Source organism: Panulirus ornatus, chromosome 1, assembly GCF_036320965.1.
Source record: "Panulirus ornatus isolate Po-2019 chromosome 1, ASM3632096v1, whole genome shotgun sequence".
NCBI lineage: Eukaryota > Metazoa > Arthropoda > Malacostraca > Decapoda > Palinuridae > Panulirus > Panulirus ornatus.
In genome coordinates, this window is record NC_092224.1 from 24,004,388 (window position 1) to 24,030,336 (window position 25,949).

The 25,949-nt window shown below is 41.5% G+C and overlaps 1 protein-coding gene across 1 annotated transcript; it reads right to left on the minus strand.

The window, feature by feature from the left end:
• Nucleotides 1–100: 100 nt before the first annotated feature.
• LOC139763975 (uncharacterized) lies at nt 101–24,362 on the minus strand. Its single transcript, XM_071690481.1, has 8 exons — nt 24,232–24,362; nt 13,262–13,340; nt 11,429–11,562; nt 7,075–8,065; nt 4,308–4,419; nt 2,034–2,236; nt 1,144–1,340; nt 101–464 (listed from the first exon to the last, which is right to left on the minus strand). The coding sequence occupies exons 1-8, from the start codon at nt 24,241–24,243 to the stop codon at nt 258–260; spliced, it is 1,935 nt and encodes a 644-aa protein (XP_071546582.1). The 5' UTR covers nt 24,244–24,362; the 3' UTR covers nt 101–257.
• Between the last annotated feature and the right edge of the window lie 1,587 nt (nt 24,363–25,949).

A 25,949-nucleotide genomic window follows, 5' to 3' on the forward strand; every position in this document is an offset into this window, starting at 1 on the left:
TCTGCCTTCGTTAGAGGCCAGAGATCACCAAAAAATTCAATATCTTTCTTTTTTTTGCCAGTAATCCATTCGTTTCAACCAACGGGGAGGAAACTCAATAGTTGCTACATTCTCTATTTGACTTATCACAAAGATACTTCAGGTGGACAGGAAGAGACTACATTCGCTCGCGAACGTTAGCCTTTTTTTTTTTTTTTTTTTAGCTATTTCCACACGTATCAGTATATTCTGCACTATACACTATCGTTCTTTTACTTTTAGGGTTTCAGATTTTGTTCGACCCAGTTTCTGTAGTAAGCGACAGAGGTGTAGACGCCCGGCACACCACTCGAGCCACACAGTACTGCACCGTACGACACCACACCAATCTGAAGGAAGGGCGGACCATTTTTGCCTGACACCATCAGGGGACCGCCTGAGTCACCTCTGCACGAGTCCTCTCCCTTGCGACCTCCAAAACAGACCTGCAGACAAATCGGCATGAAATATATGAGTAAGACTGGTCAGGTTAGTGGAGGCTGAGACCACTCATTGATCAACTGACGTGAGGACGATTGTCCTCTAATACTTCCTATTATGTACCTTACTTGTTATATATTTCCATCAAACATTCAGTGATGTTTATCATGGAGAAGAATGTTTGTGGCAAAGCCCATCTTAACATAGAATATACATGTAGGGGTACCAAAAGAAACGCTAAGCAAGAGCAGATGAGAGATATGATTAGCAAAATTCCTTAAAGAACAGCTGTATATGCTTCCTATTTCGTTTATATTTTTGATGGGGGAGGTAACTGAGCATTATCGTACCTCCGAGTGCAGTAGGCTACGTGGTTAGCTTACAAGTATTTACCAGACATAAGGGATGAGAGAGAAGACGGAAGCTGGCGATGAAGTCAACAAGATTGATGGTCATGGAATACTTCACCTCTGCCATAACAGTCGGTAGTTATAAGATGTTGTGTCTATGGCGAGTATCAACATCAATGCCCACACACTGAGTTAACTCGAGTATGCTCAGAAGCACTCGCCATCATTTCAATTGGAAATCATAAACAACCACATTTTCACTTGCAACTGATCTTCCTCATCCCACCCCTCCCCTTTTTCACATCCTGACCACCAAACATTTCGCATTATTTACCTGTTCGTTAACCAGGATCCCTCTGCGGGTGTCATTACAAGTCTTCTTATCAAACATTGGTAAGAAAACATTCAACAGCCTATCGCTGCCAGGTCCTTTTTCGGTGAATCCCCAGCCCGCCACGACGGCTTCCCGCTCCCCAATCATTTCTCGAATGTCCATATTTTGAGGTGGCAGACACACAGGCTGAACCGACCCTAGAAGGAAAATACCAATTGAATTATTGATGGTCAACCTTTACCACGACAGTATTGCTAGACAGATGATATGTTTATTGTACCCTAACATTTGGTATAAAACTTTGTAGGTGAGCGAATTCATGAAAATTGTCTTTGTCGGTATCAAATATAAAGTCGGAAGCTAAGGTCAAGGCAAATACGCGTTCAGTAATTGGTAAATGTTAGTAGGTACGAACTGCCTTCAGACCAGGTTCCTGGAGGCGATATTAAGGTAACTGGTTGTTGTGATTAAGGAAACAAAGCTGAGATTGTTAGTCGTTGTTGTCGTTAATGATCTGCAGGTTGTTTACCGTGTACAGGCCTTGCACTGTAGGCAGCCAATCAGTGCGGTTAGGACGGCCTCTGGCGTGGTCACTATCTTGGGTGCCAGCAGCTCCACTAGCCACCTACACGGTGTCCTAGCTGCCAGGTGTGACTCCCCAGCCACCTGCAGGTGTCCTAGCTGCCAGGTGTGGCTCCCCAGCCATCTCCAGGTGTCCTAGTTGCCAGGGGTCTCCCAGCCATATGCACGGTGTCCTTCCTGCCAGGGCTGATTTCCCAGACACCTGCACGGTGACCTCCTGGCTGCCAGGAATCCTGTAGGTGTCCTATTTGCCAGGGTTGACACCCCAGCCAACTCCCACAATGAATTAAGGAAAAAGAATCACTTACTTCCTGAAAAGTCGACGGGACGGTCGAGTCTGACGAGAGCAATGTCATCCGAATAATTAGTCCGAGTGTCGTACTTCGAGTGGATTATGATATCTTCGTAGGTGAATTCCTGGGCGGGAGGAGCACAGTACTTGAATCCTATGAGCGTATCCTCACAGTCGACCTCGGTGCTCAGGTCCCACTCCCCCAAGCGGATGACTTTTCTAGAACAGTATTGAAAGGATTAGTGTTGGAGTTACGTTTTGTCAACTGATATTGTGGTATACTGTAGTAGTTTCAACAGGACTAGATACAAAATTAGATAGGCATTCTACGAGACAGTTACGGTGATCTTAAGATTTCTAATTCGTTTTTGAACCTCACTTTGTTTATCTTAACCTTATGGCATCTGTATGAGTGTTTTTCTGCGTAGAATTTCGGGGGATCCTACTTTTTTTTTTTTTGCCAAAGATATATGACATGTATAAGACAATATTATGGGAAGAAAAGAACATTTCACGAAATGAGTTGATAAGGAAAGAGTTTGAAAGATATTAAGTCTTTCAGTGAAACAGTACTTATATACAAGGCAACTATTATCAATATGTAAAGTCCTTACTAAGACAGTAAAATGCTTGGTGCATTAATAATAAAAGCAAAAAAGGGAAATAAAGATCTTAAAATTTGTGACAGATGAAAACCCAAGAGAAAATAAGAAGCAAATCTACAAGAAGCTAAATGAGAAGACGGAAACCTTAAAGAAAAACGTAAGTACACTTGACAAGTCTAAGAAAAGCTGACTTTATCAAGAGGTAGAGACAGTGCTTTTAAAGCAGTTAAAGTGGATGATGGAGTAAAAGACATCTGGATAGGTAAGGCTGCAAGTTGATGTAACATTTAGAAATGAAGAACAACGTAGTGGATCTCCGACTTTAGGACAGTTTGTTGATCAGATTTTTCCACACAAGCAGATCAAGAGAAAGTTGTAGAGGGAAAAGAAGTAAATACGGCATCTCAGGAAATAGAAAGACGTTTCAGTAGGCACCAGGAAAGAACTTCCAGAAGCTCTGTGGCAGATATCTTTTGAGAAACATAATCATTGCTTGTTTCAGGGAGAAAATGATGGTGCGAATGAGTAGGAATGAAACAGATGTGGATGGGGGCATTGCACAAAATGTGAACGAAGGCTGGCAGATGATACCGGTTGCTGTATGTAGATGATGCTTTACTGTTGCCTTCATCAGAGTAGGAATTGAATTGACTGGTCGATCAACCTGGAAATCTGTGAAGGATGATGTTGAAAATGAGTGTAGTAACGCCTTCCTCCTGTTATTAAGTATGACAGTCAGGGGTCAATGTTAGCCTGAATAGATAAGAATCGAGAGCTCTTAATGTGATTAGCTCGTTGACAGTGGAACCCAGTGAGGATGGTGGTAGGGAAGATGATTTTACCGGTAGATCTATGCAAGGGAAAATATTTGAGGTCCGAGTGACACAAATCAAGAGTAGAGTGTGTTATGAAACTTGCATGGTAAAATGGTCTCCCTGTATACGTTGGAAACTGATATTTTTTAGGTCTAAATAAGGGGAAAGCTAAGGATGATAGAGAAAGATGACAAGAAAATTTTGATTAAAGAACAGATAAAGAATGAAGGCAAATGGATGTGTAGTTTGAAAAAGTCATCATGGGAGAGATGCATAGCTTAAAAGATTTTAAGGTGGTATTATCATGAAGACTGCATGGCCGATGATGTGTTGGTTAAGAGCATCGGCGGCAGTAAGAGCTGCAGATACGAGAGGCGCTAGGTGTTAGGAGGAGGCTGGGGTGGACGAAATGCAGTTCGTTAACTGCTGACGGTTTAAGATGACCATGCGAGAGGAATGATATATGGCCATGTATACTAAAGGTGTTGTGTGTATGAAGGTGGGGATTGGAATAGGGAAGATATTCTGAACACACAAAACGAATTAGCAGGTGACGTAAAAAATCAGAAATAATCACGCTAAAGTGGAAATAAAAGAATGTTCACTTAAGCACTTTCAACATACGTTCAGGATTACGCGAGGGTAAACTAGAAGTCTGTGTATGGCTGATACCCTCAATGTAAAGTGGAACGGAGCTAAAGACAAGAAAGAGAGATAACAGGTGCACATTCACTCCTGCGTAATCACGAGAATGATGACAGCACATTCTTATAAACTTATGATTTGTGCCGCTCTACATTCCCCACTTGACTAACTCGATTCCACTGGTTGTCATCTGTTCCGTCTCCCTGCTGCCCTTCCGTCACTTACAGCGGAAACACTTTGAGTGCTGAAGGGTCGACACAGTGAGCAGCCGTCAGCACGTATCTCTCGTTGATGACCGACCCTCCACACTGGAACAGTAACTTCCCTGTCTTCTTGTCTGCAAAATCGGAAACTCTTAGATATGGAGTACAACACTCAGGACATTGTTATGACAAGCTCTTGGAACAACTCTACCAGCAACGGGATAAGAATATTAGCATTGGGAAAGACAAAAGGATCGCACCAGTTTGTTCCAATGACTCGATTCTGTCGTTTGCTCTACTTAGACATACACTTTTGATACTTGTTGGTATCATCACGAGCGATGTTTGGGATAAGAAGGCAAGCATGGTTGATCGACCTGTCTGTCTATCAATAAATAAATAAATAAATATATATATATATATATATATATATATATATATATATATATATATATATATATATATATATATATAGACAGACAGGTCGATCAACCATGCTACCTCGCTAACGCGGGAGACAGCGACAAAGCAAAATAAAATATAAATAAATAAATAATGTATGTATATATGACACTGTTGAAATGAAGTTTTGAAACAAATGTGTCACGATTTAACAGACGGTGGTTACTCCTTGCCCAAAAGTAACACCTGTTGTTGACTGCAACATACATCCTACACGAACACGTATCTATATGTATTCATGCCCGGTTCGAACACTCGATCCTGCTCGTGAGATGAAGTTTTCCTGGTCTGAGTTTTGAAGTCTAACGTAATCATGGAGTCTGTTACGCTTATTATCGAGTTGCTACATACCTCTTATGGTCCTCTGTGGTGTAGCACTCCTGACCTTGACGCATTTACGGGCCGCCCAGGCTCGAGCACATAGGTTCGAAATTCCTGATTGCGGCAGTCGGTCCACAGTCAACCCAGCTGTTCATCCACCCTGAGGGGTTGGTCGATAAAATGGCTACCTGGCTTAGAATATGATTATATATATATATATATATATATATATATATATATATATATATATATATATATATATATATATATATATATATATATATATATATATATAACGTAATGAGATGGCCTTAAGCCTCAGTTACCCGTACCATCTCGGCTAGAACAAGAAAATGTATATATACCATGTATACCAGGAGTGGATACTTCGTTACGCAAATTACAAAATACTGCATTACTTTGTCGAGTCAGCCCCAGTTTTATGAGACCTGCACAGGGAATCAAACGAATTTTCCTGGACGACTTCTAAATCCAGTCAGGAGCGAGTGCGTTAATGGTTTAGACTGATCCGGGCTCGATGCTTGTATCAGCACTGTCTCGTCATATGATAACCGACGATATATCAATCAGGCAGAAGCCTGGCATCAGCAGCTCGTCTCGGATCCTTCGGCACAATTTCGATTGTTTGCCCTCCGCCCAGCAGCTCTGTTCTGCGAGCGCTCGCGCTTATCGTATCTATCAACACCCGACAACTACGACGTGTGCAGAGCATCCGTCTCTACAACTTGCTTCCAGCTCACTGACGGCCCCGCCCGCCCCCGCATCCGCTGGCACATCATGCAGCATTCTACAAGCTGGCTACGCTACAGCAACCCCTTCCCTGCGCAGCTATCAACGCTCTCGACGCTCAAGTATAATGGTGAGCCTATGTTCCAGTCTTCAGTCAACACATGGCATCAAGATAGTCAACATCCATCTTTCGGTCTTCTAGTCTTACACGGCGCTTCCTTGAGCTCCTGTAACGTCGAAGCTCAAACCGACACACGACACAGATCCGCTGGAGTCCCATCATTTCTTTGGACTATCTTCAGTAGCATCGACCTCCTGCGAGTCTAATTTCGATCTTGAAATGTTGTTATTCTAACCTATTGTTTTGATGCGCATTTAAATGTAGTTTATCAACTCGGCATAATTATTTATCCGTCTGTATAGCCGATAATTTCTATCAAACGTGCTCATTTTCTTATTAGACATCATTCTCTTGCTAAGCATGTCTTTAGTTTATAACCCCATATTTGTGTGTGTGTGTGTGTGTGTGTGTGTGTGTGTGTGTGTGTGTGTGTGCTAGATTTTGCACCGCAGATAAGTATATTTTCTACTCAAGTTATAGTAATCCCCCGAACGCTTTCTTGAGCGCAAAAACTCTCGTGTTACCTTAAGTCTTCGATAGGCTAGGCCACTCGGAGTTAACCGTTATCCTTGGCTTCGTCTTGGGCGGCGTTCTGTATCAACTGCCCTACAATCATTAATGCTATCCTTACTCGAACATTGTACTGTCCAACTCGAAACGGGAGCCTTAACATTTTCACGGTCTTACCATCTCAAGATCAAAAGGTCTGACAGTTGGTCGTGCAAGAGTCAAGTTATAAGAACAAGGAGTAATCATCAAGATAAACCGAGAGGTAGTTTATAGCGGGATGAGAGCGCTGATCAGTAAAGTTTGTAAATTTTCCGTACTGCATTCCACACTGTTGGTATTTTAGATCTTACATCGTGTGTAAAGTACTGATTAGGCATTTGAGCTGTGAGACTGCGACACCGATGAAGCGGCTGTGATCGCTGTTTGAGGGTATACGAATATGCGATGGGTAGAAACGCGTCCGATTCTTCATCATCTACCTACCATGTATACCGTTATCTGACACGTACGTAGTAGAGTTATCTCTACATCATTTTCCTTTCATCATCATCATATGAGATATCTATTACAATGTATAACTGTCATGTTGATTTTATATCAGTGAATAACGTAGTGAGCGTCATACTTAAGTAGCCGAACACGGCCATCCAGGGGTAGCCGTCAAGGGGAGCTTCTGTTCCTCCGTGGATCCTATCCAGCTCAGGTCCCTGGCCACATCTCTGAGGCAGCAGACTGGTGAGAGGCGATGAACTCGGTTCCGGACTGCCGCCGGAACTGGGAGTACTGGGTGTGGTAACTTTCCCTCTGGGGGTAGTACTAGGTGTGGTAACTTTCCCTTTGGGGGTGGTACTAGGTGTAGTAACTTTCCATCTGGGAGTGGTACGGGGTGTGGTAACTTTCCATCTAGGGGTGGTACGGGGTGTAGTAACTTTCCATCTGGGAGTGGTACGGGGTGTAGTAACTTTCCATCTGGGGGTGGTACGTGGTGTAGTAACTTTCCATCTGGGGGTGGTACGTGGTGTAGTAACTTTCCATCTAGGGGTGGTACGTGGTGTAGTAACTTTCCATCTAGGGGTGGTACGGGGTGTAGTAGGCTTCGAAGTGGTCGGGGTTGTAGAAAGTCTCCATCTGGGTGTGGCACGGGGTGTAGTAGGCTTCGAAGTGGTAGGGGTTGTAGAAAGTCTCCATCTGGGTGTGGCACGGGGTGTAGTAGGCTTCGAAGTGGTAGGGGTTGTAGAAAGTCTCCATCTGGGTGTGGCACGGGGTGTAGTAGGCTTCGGAGTGGTAGGGGTTGTAGAAAGTCTCCATCTGGGTGTGGCACGGGGTGTAGTAGGCTTCGGAGTGGTAGGGGTTGTAGAAAGTCTCCATCTGGGTGTGGCACGGGGTGTAGTAGGCTTCGGAGTGGTAGGGGTTGTAGAAAGTCTCCATCTGGGTGTGGCACGGGGTGTAGTAGGCTTCGGAGTGGTAGGGGTTGTAGAAAGTCTCCATCTGGGTGTGGCACGGGGTGTAGTAGGCTTCGGAGTGGTAGGGGTTGTGGAAAGTTTCCATCTTGTGGTACGAGGTGTAGTAGTCGCTGAACTTGTGGTATTCGATGTAGCAGGTTCCGGACAGCACACCTGTTAGGGCAAAATGGGTTACTCAGACGTCAATGAGCAACATTAACGAAGATTTTATGTAATACAATATAAATGTGTGTGTGTATATATATATATATATATATATATATATATATATATATATATATATATATATATATATATATATATATATATATACATATATATATATATATATATATATATATATATATATATATATATATATATATATATATATATATATATATATATATATATATATATATATTATCCCTGAGGATAGGGGGGAAAGAATACTTCCCACGTATTCCCTGGGTGTCGTAGAAGGAGACTGAAAGGGAAGGGAGCTGGAGGCTGGAAATCCTCCCCTCTCGCTTTTAATTTTCCTAAAGAAGGAACAGAGAAGGGAGCCAAGTGAGGATTTCCCTCAAAGGCTCAGTCCTCTGTTCTTAACGCTGCCTCGTTAACGCGGGAAATGGCGAATAGTATGAAAAAGAAAATATATATATATATATATATATATATATATATATATATATATATATATATATATATATATATATATATATATATTAAATTATCATCATTTCAATCTATGTTCCTTAGGGCATTATGTACTTACAGTTCAGTCTATTGATGATGAGTTTGAGAAGATATATTCTGTTGGATCTAAGTTAAAGTACCCTAGATCTTTCATTGATAAATCCCTTAAGTTAGCAAAGAAATCATTTTACAGAGTTAAGCCCAAACCTCCCATTGACACCAAGAATCTTTTAGTTCTCCCTTTTGATAAAAATTTTACTTCCCATGTTGCTTAAATCCTTTAATGTATATGTTGCCTTCAGCAACAATAATTCTAAAAAGAACATCTTGATCAGGAATTCACCAGAAAATCTCCTGGGTGCATCTATAAAGTGCCATGTAGAAATTGTGATAAGTTTTATATTGAGCAGACTGGTAAGGATCTTTCTGTTAGACTTAAGCAACATAATCATAGTATAAGAACGGGACAAGAATCAAATGCCTTGTTTAATCACGTTAAAAGCTATGATCATTGTATTGACTAGAGTAATGCCATCTCGGTTATTAACTCTAACTCTATTACCACGAGAAATATCACTGAATCTTCTATTATCAAATAGACAAAGAATTATAATCTTATTATTAGTGATGGTCTATACAAACTGGATAACTTTATTGCTGATAAAATTTGTAAAATAATAAGTTTATGATACGCTATTCTACAAGAGAAGTTATGAATGATGTTTAGTAAAGGTTGACGATGTTAGAACTCTGAGGCTAATACATATATGGTTTGTCGTGACACATATGACATTTTAGTGGGTAGTCTTATCTGAGTAACGACGTCGAACTTTTTATGAGTTCTCCCTGATTACCAAAAGGAACATTGTTAATGACCTTGGCAACCACGTCCTTCCTCGCAATGGACGCTATGAGCATGGATGACTTAACTGCCTCATAGACACCAGGACATCACTGAAACCAGTAAGTCAAGCAGTCGACTTGCCTCAGGTTTCTAGCTGCACACATGGGCCTTGTGATTCAAATCTTTTATAAAGTTTGGGTTAGGGAGGTGCGCGAAGTGACTCATGCCAAATGATTTGGTGAAGAAAGAGGTGGTGAAAGTCTTACATAATATAAAATGCAGCAAGGTGGCTGGATTGAATGGTATTTAGTGGAGATGTAGTTAAGATTTTTAGTGTACGCATGTATGGATTATGGTGAGGTGACTGAGGATTGGCAGAATGCATGTATAATGCCATCGTATAAAGGCAAGGGGGTTTAGGGTGAGTGCTCAGTTTAAAGAGGTATAAGTTTGTAGAGTGTACCTGGTATGGGAGGGTATTGACTGAGAGGTTGAAGGCATGCACAGAGCATCAGATTAGGAAGCTATGTGGTTTCAAAAATGGCAGAGCATGATTGAATAAGGGGTTTGCTTTGAAGAATGTATGTGTGATACTTTGAGAAACAGAAGGATATGTATGTGGCATTTATGGATCTGGGAAAAGTCTGAAATAGCGTTGACAGAAAAGCTTTGTGGTAGGTGTTTTTGACATGAGTTGCTGCAAGAAAGTTATAGGGATGAGTGAGGAATTCTTACCAAGGCATACGTGCCAGTAGGTAGAGAGAAGTCGAAGGAGGGTAGGCACCACAGATGGATGATGTCACCAAGGCTGTTTACATTGTTTATAGATCGGATGATGAGGGAGGTAAAGGCAAGGGTCTTGGAAAGAGGGGCGAGTATTCAGTCTGAGGGAGGTGAAGAGGCCTAGGGAAGTAAGTCGGTTATTGTTTGCAAGCGGTAGATTCGAATGAAAATCTGCAGAAGCAGCTGACCGAGTTTGGAAGTGTGTGAAAGAAGAGAGTAAACGTGAAAAAAGAGAGGTTAGAAGGTCAAGTAGGGTAAGAGGGACGGAATAGTTGGGGTGCGAGTTTGAATGAAGAAAACTTAGAGGAAGTCATGTATTTTAGATACCTGGCAACGAATGGAACCATGAAAGCGGAGGTAAGTCACAGGGTGGGTGAGGAGGCGGTTATAGGACTGTAGAAAGAGAGGGAAGGCGACATGGGTAAATTTAAAGGTATTATGGTGCCAAAGATGTATGAATTTGAAGCATAGATTGAATATATGGAAAAAGGTGAATGTGTTGGAAATGAAATGTTTCGGGACATTATGTGGTGTGAGGAGGGTTGATCGAGTAAATAACGATAGGGTTAGAGACATGTGTGGTAATGAGAGGAGTATGATAGAGAGAGCTAAAGAGGGTGTGCTGAAATGGTTTGGACATTGGGATACAATCACTGAGGAAGGGTCAACAAAGAGGTCATAAGTATGGAAAGTGGAGGTGACAAGGAAAAGGGGGAGACCAATTTCGAGATGGAAGGATGTAATGCAAAAAATTTTTGAGTGCTCGGAGCCTGGATGTGCAGGAGGGTGAAACGCGTCCACGGGAAAGAGTGAATTATACCAGTCGTGCCGTCAGTGGATTGACCCAGGTTTCATGATGCAGCCGGGAGAAACCACAGGAGGGTCTGTGGGGCTTGGATGTGGAAAGGGAGCTACTGGTATTGGTGCACTGCACACGACAGCTAGAGAATGGATGTGAGCGAATGAGGCATTATCTTCGTCTGTTTTTGCCCTTACCTTGCTAAAGTAGGAAACGGCGAACAAGTATAAAGGATGACGATTATGATAATGATAATAATGGTGATGATAATAATGGTGATGATAATGATAATGATGATAATAATAATGATAATAATAATAATAATAATAATAATAATAATAATAATAATAATAATAATAATAATCACAATAATAATGACAATGCATAACACCAACTTCAGTGAGACACTAACTTTAGGTGTCTTGTTTGCAACGGAGCAAGTGGCATCCTGGAGAGCTCTGATTCTCGATAAGGTTTTATTCTCCAGCAGCTGCAGGAGTTTAGGGCAGTCGGTCAGCGGGATACATTCGTGCGGGCAGTCTGCGTCTGTTGGGAGGGATGTGGGTCTTTTGGTCAAAAGGAAACACTGACTGAGAAATCATATATCACGTAGTACTCCAAAATGCTATTCTGCAAGAGAAGTTACAAATGATGTTTAATAAAGGTTGACGATGTTAGAACTCTGAGGCTAATACATATATGGTTTGTCGTGACACATATGACATTTTAATGGGTAGTCTTATCTGAGTAACGACGTCGAACTTTTTATGAGTTTTCCCTGATTACCAAAAGGGACATTGTTAATGACCTTGGCAACCACGTCCTTCCTCGCAATGGACGCTATGAGCATGGATGACTTAACTGCCTCATAGACACCAGGACATCACTGAAACCAGTAAGTGAAGCAGTCGACTTGCCTCAGGTTTCTAGCTTCACACATGGGCCTTGTGATTCAAATCTCACCATTTCCAGCATTGGTGCTCTTGAGGCGTCTCCATCAGGCTATACAGACGACTCCCTCTGACGTCAAGGGCCCCATGGGACATCGTCAACACCACACCTTTACCACAGTTCCTACAGGACCACGGCTATGCCACTCTTCCTGCAGCACATCCTGTCACCTGATGCATTCTCTCCAAAGTATTGAACTTCAGCCATCTCCTATCTGCCGCATTGTCAGCAAAGCTACAGGATCCTAGTACCACCTCCTCTCTCCTGATGCAAAGCCTCTGGACTCAGGTATACCACCTCTCCTGTAGCGGCATCGTGAGACGCGGGCAACGACGCACCTTCCTCAAGACTTCTCTGCCTCAATTTCTGCTCTCACATTAGCACCAGAGGACTCCCGATGAGCCTACCTCCTTCATCTCGTCTTACCTCAATCATCTCGTTTCCAAAATTCTGTACCACATATCAGCTCAACGACTCTTTACATAAGGAGTAAAGCACTGTGCTATTTGTTACTCTTGCTACTATGCCCCTCTCTCAATCTTCATCAGTATAAGAATTTAGACACAGAAGAACACCCACTAAGTTGAAGTGTCTTTCTTAAGCACTCCAAGGGTCACCAAATGGCCACAGGCGCCTTTGTATATAAGAGCCAATATTTGCAGCTACACTTGAGGTAAGCCGACTGCTTGATTAATTACCCTCAGTGATAGATGTTTATGAGGTAGTCGGGTCAGCCACAATGATATCGTTAATTGTGTGAGCGTGTCTGCCAAACTTATTGACATTGTTCCCTTAGGGATTAAGTTAAAGCTGGGAAGGGTCATACACATCGTGACTTTCAGATGCGACACTCGAGAGTTGTGGTGTGATGTGACACCAGGTCTACTGGGGTGTTTATGGATGACAAACCAAAGTGCCCAGCTTTACTTAATCTAGGGTGAGTGTGGTTAACTGATCACGTATTCAGCCACTGTTCTTGATAATCGCATCCATAACAAAAGGTATATATTTGAAATTAGAGCCAAGTATCCAGTTGGTAACACTGTATATAACCAAGGAACATTACAAGTAAGGTTCTCCTGTAATGTCACAAGAGGAGGCGTCAAGTTCTATATATCCAGATTACATTTCTTCAAGACCTGGAAGTGTGTGGCTACCAGGTCCTTCCACCTACCATAACCTTCCCTACCATAGTGTAGCTCTTAAACTACCACCACCTACCCGTTCCTACCATAGCCTCGCCTTATCTCGTCCCGCACCACACGTCATTGATGAAGGTGACAAGTGTACTTACTCTGTGTGGCGGCCAGCTGGACCAGCAGCAGCAGCAGAAGGGGAGCGGGGCGCCTCACTCCAGGGCTGCAGCTGACACCCTGGAGGGAGAATACAGTCATTTTACAATGGTGATGGAGTGAGTATTCCAACGGACTGTTGAATAGTGTTAGATGACAGGGTGGCAGATGTGGGATGTTTAGGAGATAGAGGCATGCGAAACGAAAAGTCATGACAAGTGACTTGGCGAAAAGCGACGATGTAAGTGAACGCCTTGCGTAAGATGAAGCGTAGCAAAAGCTCCTGAAGTGTGTGGGATTAAAGGTGGAATTTCTAAAGAAAGCAGGTGACAGTGATGCTAATCGGTTAGTATTCTCAGAGTATGTATGGAACCAGAAGTACCGGAGGTTTGGCGTAGTGCCAGTGTAGTGTATTACATAAAGATCACTCCAGTTCGAATTACAGATGTACAGGTTTGGTGAGTGTATCTGATAACTTGTATGGAAGAATGGTGAGTGATAGACGTTTATGGAGCTCCAGACTAGGGAGGAACAATGTGGCTTTTGGAGGGATAGAGGAAGAGTGGTTTAGGCGTTTGCTTTGAAGGATTTGTTCGAGTAATGATCAGAGCAACGGGAGGATTTGTATGTGGCATTTATAGATTTGGAGAAAGCATATGATAGGGTTGATAGATGATATCTGGAAGGCATCCTGAATATATATGGCGTGGGACAAAACCTTCTAGAAGGAGTGAGGAGTTATTTTTCAAGAGAGTTTAGGCGTGTGTGCCAGTTGGAAGAGTGGAGGGTGAGTGACGGCTGGTCTGCAGCAGGGATGTGTAATGTGTATATGTGTCACAAATGTATGAGGACAATATGTGGTGTGAGGAGGGCTGATTGAATAAGAAATGAGAGATGTGATAGAGCGAAAATTATAGTAAAAAAAGTATGAAGATGTGTGCTGAGATGGTCTGGACATATGGAGAGGATGGCTAAGAGAGTATGAATCTCAGAAATGGAGGGAACAAGAAGGGGGGGGAACCAAGAACGAGTTGGAGGGATGGAGTGAAAGATACTTCCAGTGACCAGGACCAGAACATACAGGGGATTGTGAGGCGTGCATAGGATAGAGCGAATTGATGTTATGTTGGTATACAGGGGTCGACATGCTGTCAATGGTTTGAACCATGGCATATCAATGCAATTATTTCCGTTATTACTGTTTCCTAATTTATATCCAGATTCAGAGTTTCTAGTCGGATTGAATTTTTGCGAAAACTTAAGCGGAAATATTTGCAAGAGTAGGTTCTATAACATATTCCTCAAAGAGGATATGTCAGAGTTAGAGGGAACAAAGAGAAGCGGGAGACCAAATTGGATGTGGACGGATGGAGTGAAAAAGATTTTGATCTATCGGGTCCTGAACATGCAGGAGGGTGAAAGGCGTGCATGGAATAAAGTGAATTGGAATGATGTGGTATACCGGGGTCGACTTGCTGTCAATGGACTGAACCAGACCATGGAAAGGTCTGTGGAGAATGGATGTGGATAAGGAGCTGTGGTTTCAGTACATTACACATGACAACTAGAGACTGAGTGTAAACGAATGTGACATTTTTTGTCTCTTCCTGGCGCTACCTCGCTGACGCAAGGGCTGGCGATGCTGTTTCCTGTGAGGCGGCGTGGCGCCGAGGATGGATGAAGGCAAGAGAGTATGAATATGTACATGTGTATATGTATGTACGTGTATGGGCGTATATGTATATATGTGTGTGTATATGATTGGATGGGTCTTCGACTACCGACGCGGAAAACGGAGATCAAGTATATATATATATATATATATATATATATATATATATATATATATATATATATATATATATATATATATATAAATATATATATATATATATATATATATATATATATAAATATATATATATATATATATATATATATATATATATATATATATATATATATATATATATCTTTTTTCTTTTTCTTTTAAACTATTTGCCATTTCCCGCGTTGGCGAGGTAGCGTTAAGAACAGAGGACTGGGCCTTTTTTGGAATATCCTCACCTGGCCCCCTCTGTTCCTTCTTTTGGAAAAAAAAAAAAAAAAAAAAAAAAAACGAGGGGAGGATTTCCAGCCCCCCGCTCCCTCCCCTTTTAGTCGCCTTCTACGACACGCAGGGAATACGTGGGAAGTATTCTTAATCCCCTATCCCCAGGGATAATATATATATATATATATATATATATATATATATATTATATTTTGTCGGTGTCTTCCGCGTTAGCGGGGTAGCGCACGGACACAAACGAAAGAATGGCCCAACCCACCCACATACACATGTATATACGTACACGTCCACACACGCACATATACATAACTATACATTTTAACGTATGCATACATATACATATATACACATGTACATATTCATACTTGCTGCCTTCACCCATTCTCGTCGCCACCCCGCCACACATGAAATGGTACCCCCCTCCCCCGCGCGCGCGCGAGATATCGCTGGGAAAGACACCAAAGGCCACATTCGTCCACATTCAGTCTCTAGCTGTCATGTGTAATGAACCGAAACTAAGCTCTCTCTCTCTCTCTCTCTCTCTCTCTCTCTCTCTCTCTCTCTCTCTCTCTCTCTCTCTCTGCATATATATATATATATATATATATATATATATATATATATATATATATATATATATATATATATATATATATATATATATATATATTAATATATATATATATATATTAATATATATATATATATATATATATATATATATATATATATATATATATATATATATATATATATATATATATATATATATACATATATATATATATATATATTAATATATATATATATATATATATATATATATATATATATATATATATATATATATATATATATATTTCATACTATTCGCCATTTCCCGCCTCAGCAAGGTAGCGTTAAGAACAGAGAACTGGGCCTCTGAGGAAACATCCTCACCCGGCCTCCTTCTCTGTTCCTTCCTTTGGAAAATTAAAAAAAAAAAAAATGAGAGGGGAAGATTTCCAGCCCCCCGCTCCCTTCCCTTTTAGTCGCCTTCTACTACACGCAGGGAATACGTGGGAAGTATTCTTTCTCCCCTATCCCCAGGGATGATATATATATATATATATATATATATATATATATATATATATATATATATATATATATATATATATACATATATATATATATATATATATATATATATATATATATATATATATATATATATATATATGTGTGTGTGTGTGTGTGTGTATCACGTAAAATATCAAATGTATCCAGTGTGCATGGGACACAGTAGAAGAATATTTTTTTCTTTTTTGACGCACGACTTTATATCAGTAACACTTATTACGCAAACCCTGTGAGTGCACGTGATATCAAAGCGTCCCAGACCCCCAGCGTAAGTGGTGGTAGAATCATCCTTAACACCTGAAGAAGCTGTTAAAGATTTTCCAGCTTATTTTGACGGCAGTGGATAGATGGCCAAACAACCCACCAATTATAGTTAACGAGACTTTATAAAGTTATGTGGCAGAGTTGTGACGGTACTGTCCCCTGTAATTACGTGTAATTACGTGTAAACAGGAACGTGATCTTGACGCCACGTATAGTGGATAACCTGCTACGCGTGTGGGAAGCTGGTCCTGAGCGAGCATTTCCTTCAGAGACGTGTGGGGAGCGTAGGGCAAAATGATGTATTTGGAAACTGCATGCGAATATTTGGGATATTTCTTTTCTTTGCATTTATTAGAATGTAATGATCGCGTTGCAGCATGATCAGTCCCGTGGTGTTGGATCTAAATGGTGTCTAAATATGATTAGGCTTGTATGTCCTTGTAGTGGGGGGGAAAGGCTGGTAGTAGGAGGAAGGCTTGTGTGTCGTTAGCAGTGTGGGGCCTCTGCATGTCCTTCAGGATGGGAGCGTGGGATGTATATCCCAACAATTGCCAGCAATTTATCTCATCTTTGTTTCGTTTGTATTGGATTAGTCACAGAATGGCAGGATTCAGCCTTGCAGTACTCAACAAGGAGGCCAAGATGGACCTCTCTCGTGTGGACTCCTGTATATTTTGCGATGAGTCATTCTCTTAGAACTCCGCAGTGAACCTCGATATTCGGGAGCTTGTAGTCTTTCGTTCTCTGCACCTGCTCAGCGACAGCATGACTCCGGTGAGACGTTGTTTGAGAAGAAAATCCGGGGTCATGAACTGTACCTAAGTTATATGGTATTCGAGAGACTGTGGATAAGGTATATTATGGCCGAACACCACAAGACAATTCTATTGGAAAATGACAACAGACGATCAGCTCAGGTAGGCAGACACAAGGGCAGCAGCCAATAGCTGGAGGTGAAAAGATCAGACGAGTTTCGCCATGACAAGGTCATGCATACATCATGGTAAATATTCGACTTGAAGTGGAAGCGTTTGATGTGTGTTATGACCTCCTTCCCTGCCCAGCAGTACTCACCTGCTGATGACAGTTGGTTATGAGTGGTCGGAGGCGTTAGTCATACAAGCTGGATCATCTTCACCAAGGTGGCAGCAGACAAGGAGACATGGGAATGACTCGCACATTTTGCGTTGTAAGACCATGCCTGTATCCAGTTGATGCCACGTACCACCAGAAAAAGAATCGTCTATCATGTCAACAGATGATGCAACTATGCCTCATTGCAAGCAAGGCGGAGAACGTGGTAATGATGAAGAGCAAATCATCAAGCAGATGACTGATGGAGTATCATAATTCATTTATGGCGAACAAGAAGGTAAATCTCCCAATTTCTCTCAGGACCGGTACCATGAGGATGCATTTGGCATGGATGTTAAGTGCAACACTACGTGTATTTCACAAGTGTTCACCACCACGAAAAAAAAGAAAAAAGAGAGATGGTCAACACTACTCCTTCTATGGGCCTCTGTGGCTTAACAGCTAGCGTCGTTGACTGACGCATTCACGGGCCGCCCAAGGTTCGAATCCTGATACACAGTCATCAAAGTTGTTCATCCTTCACTTAGGACAGGTCAGTGGAATGGATACTTGGCAAATGATTATATATATATATATATATATATATATATATATATATATATATATATATATATATATATATATATATATATAACAGGATGACGTGGAAACAAGCGGGTTAGAGTTGTGATAATCTTCAACGTTTCGACCGTTCAACGGTCTTCCTCAGGAGATACTGATTCCAGCATTCGGCGGGACCATATTCCCCAGCAAGTGATGGTCATCCGGTTGGACGCCTTGGCGTGTCGCTTGTCCTGCTGCCTCCGTTCGTTCAGCGATCTCCGCTGCCTGACGCGACCAGCAGATGAACCCAGAACTTCGTGTTAACGTTGTCTTTGGTAGTGATGTAAGGCGCTTCTAATGTCTCTTATTTGCTTACTTAGGCCCTTATGCAGTATTCTCGCCTTGTCCCACTTCGGTCGGTGTTCATGTTTGTCCACAAGAGCATTGGATGTCCTGTGGTTTCTTAAGTCAGTCTTATGCTAATCGATCCTCTTCTTTATTCCTTTCCCTGCCTCTCTATAATATGCGCGTTCACAACCACCACAGGTCATATTGTACACAACGCTTTCCTCAGAGCTTGCTCGTGTGTCTGGTTTATATCTTACTATTTCACCAATTCTTTGTTCCCGACGACGTGGCTATATTCATGCCGGCTTGTTGTAGGTTGCTTGGAATTGGAAACGACTAATGAATTTTGTGTTGGTCCCTACACTCGCTTCTCCATTTTACCTTTGTCTCTCCGTTATTTTCTTCGCTTTTCTCCCCAGATTTGATTAGCAAGCCTTTGGGGTATCCTAGCTTCATGAAAGCGTTAGTGATGTATTCCTTTTCCTCTTCTCGGAACTCGTCGCTGCAAATCGATGTAGCTCTCTAGAAAACCCCAAGCACCACTCTTGATTTTGTCATATCGTTGTGTGCAGAGAGATGATGGATGAAATCATCGCTGTTCGTTGGTTTTCTATAAACAGAAAACTTCGGGCCTTCATCGCAACACCAAATGTTCATGTCCAGGAAGGGCATTCTACTTTCCCCCTCCTCTTCTAATTTGAACTGAATACTCTTGCATACGTTATTTAGCTGTCTGAATTTTCCCCTTAAATCCATTCTCCTTGGGACTACGACTGCATACTCACCCCTCTCTCCAAAACCTTTGCATTTACCTCCCTAACGGTCCCATCTATAAACAAATGAAACAACCATAGGGACACACACCCCTGCCGCAGACCGACTTTCACCGGGAACCAGTCACTTTCCTCTATTCCTACTCGAACACACGCCTTACACCCTTGATAAAATTTTCTCTGCTTCTAGTAGCTTACCTCGTGCACCGTATATCCTTAAGACCTTCAACAAAGCATCTCTATCAACCCTATCAAATGCCTTCTCCAGATCCATAAATGCCATATACAAATCCATGTTTTTCCAAGTATTTCCCCACAAACATTCTTTAAATTAACCACCTGAACCATACATCCTCTACCACTTCTGAAACCACAGTGCTCTCCCCTAGTCTGATGCTCTGTACATGCCTTCACCTTCTCAGTCAATACCCTCCCATACAATTTTCCACTTATACTCAACAAACTTATGACTCTGTGGGTTTGCCTTTATACAGTGGCACTATACATGCATCCCGCCAGTCCTCAGGCACTTCACAATGATCATACCCACACTAAATATCTTTCCCAACCAATAAAGAACACAGTTAACCCCTTTCTTAATCATTTCAACTGCAACACCATCCAAACCTCCCGCCTTGCCGGATTTCATCTTCCGCAATGCTTTCACTACCTCTTTTCACAAACTACCCTCCCTGACTCTCTCACTTCGCATACCACCCCAGCCTAAACACCCTACATCTGCCATTGTATCATCAAACACATTCAACAATCCTTCAAAATACTCATTCCATCTCCTCCTCACTACCTTTTATCACTTCCCTTTTTGCCCCCTTCACCGATGTCCCCATTTGTTTTCTTGTCTTTCACGCGTTATTTACCTTCTTCCAAAACATCTTTTTATCATCCCTAAAGTTTGATGATACTCTCTTACCCCAACTCTTTTTGCCCTCTTTTTCAACCCTTGCACCTTCCTCATGACCTCCTGCCGCTTTCTCTTATACATCTCTCAATCATTTGCATTCCTTACATAATATCAATGAGATAGCCTTGATTAGGGCATTTAGTTGCCCGTGCCGTCTTAGCTAGGATGAAATAGATAAATTAGCGGAAGAGTCAGGAATGCTTGCCAATCTTGCGCTCCAGAAGGCGTTCGGAACGCTTGCCAGCAAGGAACTATGACTTGTTGCGGTGGATCATCCTGATAATCAGGCATTGTTCAAGATGTGTGAAACACTGCATCTGATGTATGTCCTGCTACAACATTTACATCCTCAAAACATCTTGGTTCGTAATTACGGTTACAGTACGAGTCCGGTAGTCGGAACCTCATAGAGTACATTTAAATAATTTATCGATATAGCGTCACTGAGCCCTGACACTTCCTTGGCTCTGCCACTGTCCATTTCAATTCAAAGCTAAAACACAGTCCAGCAGATCTTTTCAGTTCCACTGGAAGCTGTGTGCAAGCAAGACGGTGGTAAACAAGTGATGTGGATAGCAGCGGATGAGATCAGTACCCTAGCCATGACTAGCATTATAATCACACCACAGGTGAGGCAGATGGAGTTTCGTCGCTTACCCAGCTCCACATTTGATCTGAGAATCCTTCAGGCTATAGGTTTCACCATTGAATTTGGCGATTATTTAGCAAGCGCACATAGGTGCGTTCACAGTTGCATTATTTTTTCTAAGTATGAAATAAAGTCGTATTTTACATTTCATGTACTGCCTACTGAGTGCGGGTATATGGAGGACAACAACCATCTTCCAAATCTCCTTAAATCTTGCAGACACGTCCCTTGAGTTGCTTTGCGTCTTTATATACAACTATACTCATGACTGTTTAGGGAAGCGCCCTTGCGAACAAGTCAGTTATCCCTGCAGACGAGGCAAACACTAGGTAGACTACATGGTTGTGCTTAGTGACACAGGATTGAAGAATAAAGAATATGTTAGACAAATTCTTTGTCACATCTATAATCTTAAAACACCTTTATATTTTGAAAAATATGAATATAATCGTGTGAATATAAAAGCCTTAGCGTAAATAATAATCATATATAGAAATACCAAACACGAGTTATCAAATTTGCACACTATGTGTGTGTGTGTGTGTATGTGATTGTGTTTGAAAAAATATTGTATCTACCACAAGCAAATCATTACACAAACCTGTGTATTAAGAAGCAAGATGTCATGTTTGTCACGAAGGCAACGCAGATTTTCTAACTACAACAATCACGGTGATATATGATGACTGTTGATTATCCCGGACTGGGTAATAAGTTTCCCAGAGCCGACACACTGCAGCAGTGTTTTATCTAATAAATTTCTGTATTTGATTCGAGTTTTTTGTGCAATGCACCTCAAATCATCACTGCCATAGGCTGTTGCCTTTTTTTTTTTTTTCCTTTAGTCTACCAGCATGATGATCATCTGAAGCCTTCCGTTGTCCTTCCTGATCATCCGTTTTCTTCCATGTCCTCGTGAGAGCATCGATGCCTAACATTATTTGTCCCTACAGGTGCCTGAAGCTTACCTATTCTTATTTCCAACTCTACTTCTAAGGAATGAATAATAAGCTTCCACAATATCTGTTCTCTTGCCTCGCTTTAAGACGGACTCACAAGTTCTTCAATCTCTCTAACATCTATCTGTTTAGATACACCGTAGCCGCTAACCCTTCACCGTGGCTACCCACCCGCCTTAGGAAGGTGTACCCCACCGTGGATACCCCCGCCCTAGGAAGATGTACCTCGTCGTGACTAACCCCTGCCCTACGAAGGCGTACCCCGTCTTAATCACACATAAGAAGTGAGGATGCTGCAAGAGACCTGCCTATTGGCCCGTGCTAGGCAGGTCCCGAGTCTGTCCACGTTACATCCAACCTTCGTTTAAAGCTACCTAGCTTCCACTACTGTACTTGGCAGCTTGTTCCATAGACCTACTACCCTATTCCCGATCCAATATTTACCCACATCCGACATGAATTTATTTTTCTCTTTATTCAAATCCATTATTTCTTGTCCTATCCAGTGGCGCCATTCTAAGAACTATATTCGTTACCTTTATTACTGCCCTTCACCCATTTAAAGATTTTAGTCATATCCCCTCTAGCACTCCTCTTATGTGAGTGTAAATTCAGTCTTTTTAACCTTTCTTTATAAGTGAGGTTTCTAATTCTAGGGATCATTTTCGTTATTCGCCTTTGTACTCCCTCTAAGCATTTATGTCAACTGCATAATATGGAGCCCAAAATTGTACCGCATAATGCAAATGTGGTCTCGCCAACACAAGAAGTTTTATTGCTAACAGTCCTATTAATGAGCCATAATATCCTATCGGCCTTTTTACACACTTTAATACATTGTTGCCGCGGCTTAAGATCCGTGCTCGCCAGAACTCCTAAATTTCTCTCGCATTCTATTTTACCAATGGTAATATTGTCCAGTTTGTAATCAGTGTTCCTGTCTTCACCCACACCAAGTGTTCTGTATTTATTTATGTTGAATTCCATTTTCCATGTACCCGCCCATTCTGACAACCTAAGTCCCTCTGCAGATTCACTGAATTTTCATCTGAGTCCATTTACTACAGTTGCTGGTTATTCTCGTATCCAAATCGTTGATATGTATATATATATATATATATATATATATATATATATATATATATATATATATATATATAACGAACACCACTGGTTACATTGCTCTAGTCCGATGTAACTCCGTTGATGCATACCCTCTGTTTTCTGACAGAGCTACGCCCAATCCAATCAAATATACAATCCCAATGCCGTGTGCCGTTATTTTTCTAAGCAGATGCTCATGATGTGATCTTTCAAAAGCTTTACTTGTCTAAGTATACAATATCACAACTCTTACTCTGATCAACCGTTTCAAATACTTTCTCAAAGAAGAAGGTCACTGAGACATGACTTCTCTTTGGCAAACACATATTGAGAATCCCTTATGAGATATGATTCCCCAAGTGTTCCGTATTTTGTCCCCTATAATTGATTCGAGAAATTTCCCCATAACAGATGTCAAGCTGATAGGACGATAATTAGAGGCACTGGATCCATCCATTTTCTTAAGAATAGGAGCGACACGACATTTGCTGTACTCCATTGCTTAGGAACTACACCTGATTCCAGAGACTGTTTAAACATTTAAAAGAGGAACACTTACTTACTCCTTACATTCTTTCAAGACCCTCGCATGAATACCATCTGGGCCAGGATTCGTTTACTTTTAATCGTTCTCTTTGTTCTATTTGTTTTGTCCCCCTGTAAATTTGCTCTGGAATCGGAAAGTTTGTATATCACTCCTGCCATGAATGCATTTCCCTGTTAACACACTTCCCCAGCCGATACCTGATACCAGTCGCACTGCATCGCCGTCTCTCCTTCTTGGCAGAATTATACACAGCACCGTGATCTGTCCCTTCCTCCCAATCACATCTACAGCTTTCCAGTATTAAGAAATGTGGCGTTGTGTCTAGCTTGTGACTGAATTAGTTCGGTCGTGCTGTTGTTGACGAACAAACTTTGGTAATGCGTTAACTCCTGTGGTCCTGGGTTTGGCTATGGACTAACCATCTACTACAAAGTGAAGGACTCCTCACATTCGTTTCATAGGTACTTCTTTCAAGGATAGGCTTTTCAAACATGAGATTCATAATTGAAGAGTTGTTTAACTGCTAGTCTTGTGAACACTGCGACCCTTCTGTTAAAGATGATACGTTAACTAACCTTTGACGCCATGACAGCAAAACGTATCCGTATATTTCACTGTAGTATGTCCTAGGCGTCGTCCTTCGTTGGCTGCCTGATGCAGACTGAGGCACAGCGGCGGCCAGTATCCTGAGTGACGCGAAACCACTGGCCCTCCTGGGCGGCGTGTGCATTTGGTTATCATAGCTTCTAACCAATTCTTTATACTGTAATAAAAGAATATATATATATATATATATATATATATATATATATATATATATATATATATATATATATATATATATATATATGCAACAACCACCATTGGAAAAAGAAACTAAAACGGTGAGTACTTACCGTTTTTAATTTTCTTTCCAGTAATGATTGTTGGTTATATCCCTTCACGGTGAAGGTTGTGCACACACACACACACACACACACATATATATATATATATATATATATATATATATATATATATATATATATATATATATATATATATATATATATTTTCTTCTTTCAAACTATTCGCCATTTCCCGCATTAGCGAGGTAGCGCCAAGAACAGAGGACTGGGCCTTGAGGGAATACCCTCACCTGGCCCAATTCTCTGTTCCTTCTCTTGGAAAAAAAAAAAAAAAAAAAAAAAAAAACGAGAGGGGAGGATTTCCAGCCCCCCGCTCCCTCCCCTTTTAGTCGCCTTCTACTTTAGGTGCGCGTTCATATACACTTTATTCGTATATATATATATATATATATATATATATATATATATATAATGAGGTACATACACCATGAGGAAGAGGTGCATGATGATTTTTCATGTCCCGTCTAGTATTGTGTTTAATATACATATCCTTCCGTCCGTCCGGTTACCTAGTGCCGCTCCGTGGACCGTCTCTATAGGGCGGTCAAACACGGCAACTACAATATACGTCAAAATGATTGTGGTTATGAAAGGTGGCAATGTTGTTGCCTATACTTGTCGAACATAACCATTTACAACCGTCTTCCTTTCGTTGAATGAAGCATCGTAGATGATGGCAACACTGGACACGCAGTATACTTGCGTAGGAAAAAAAAAAAATAGAAAACCTGGCGACCTTGGCCGCTGCCAAATCGCTACCCGTATGACTGGTGTCGCCTAAGTCTTCCTTCGTAGGACCTGCAAAACACCTTTCAACTGGGATTAAGTTCATGACGTTTTACGACAGCTGTGACTTACAACGGATTTTCCGGCTGACATAGTTAAACAGATGACAGTATTTTTCAGCAACAACATTAATGGTACAAACAGGCCCAGAGATGCCACACGTGAAACATGCTATTATAAGATGTCTTTAGCATACAAGACATACGAAGGGGGATAACTCACCAGCATCATCGCCAGCAGTACATGATAGACATAAGCCTACGTTGCATTCATACTTGTGTATCATCTATCAAGAATGGAGATTAAGAAATTCGTTTTAGTAAACAGCTTCAATCTCAGCTAGAAACCACTCCAGATTTCCCTTGAACGTACTTGTTGAGATGAAGGATAAGATAAGCTCTTTTATCATTACCATGACAATGCCACGCCATATAACCGCGTTCCCAAGCCACATCCCACCAGCTGTGTTGCCCAGGTCACTACCCACCAGCCGTGTTGACCAGGTCACTACCCACCAACCGTGTTGCCCAGGTCACTACCCACCAGCCGTGTTGCCCAGGTCACTACCCACCAGCCGTGTTGCCCAGGTCACTACCCAC

Bases quoted from the DNA above. Each gene is read 5' to 3' on its own strand.
- LOC139763975 (XM_071690481.1), bottom strand. The intron at 8,066-11,428 runs GTTAGTGTCTCA...TTGCCCTAACAG, and splicing joins TTGCAAACAAGACACCTAAA to GTGTGCTGTCCGGAACCTGC. The intron at 465-1,143 runs GTAAATAATGCG...ATTTGTCTGCAG, and splicing joins GGATCCTGGTTAACGAACAG to GTCTGTTTTGGAGGTCGCAA.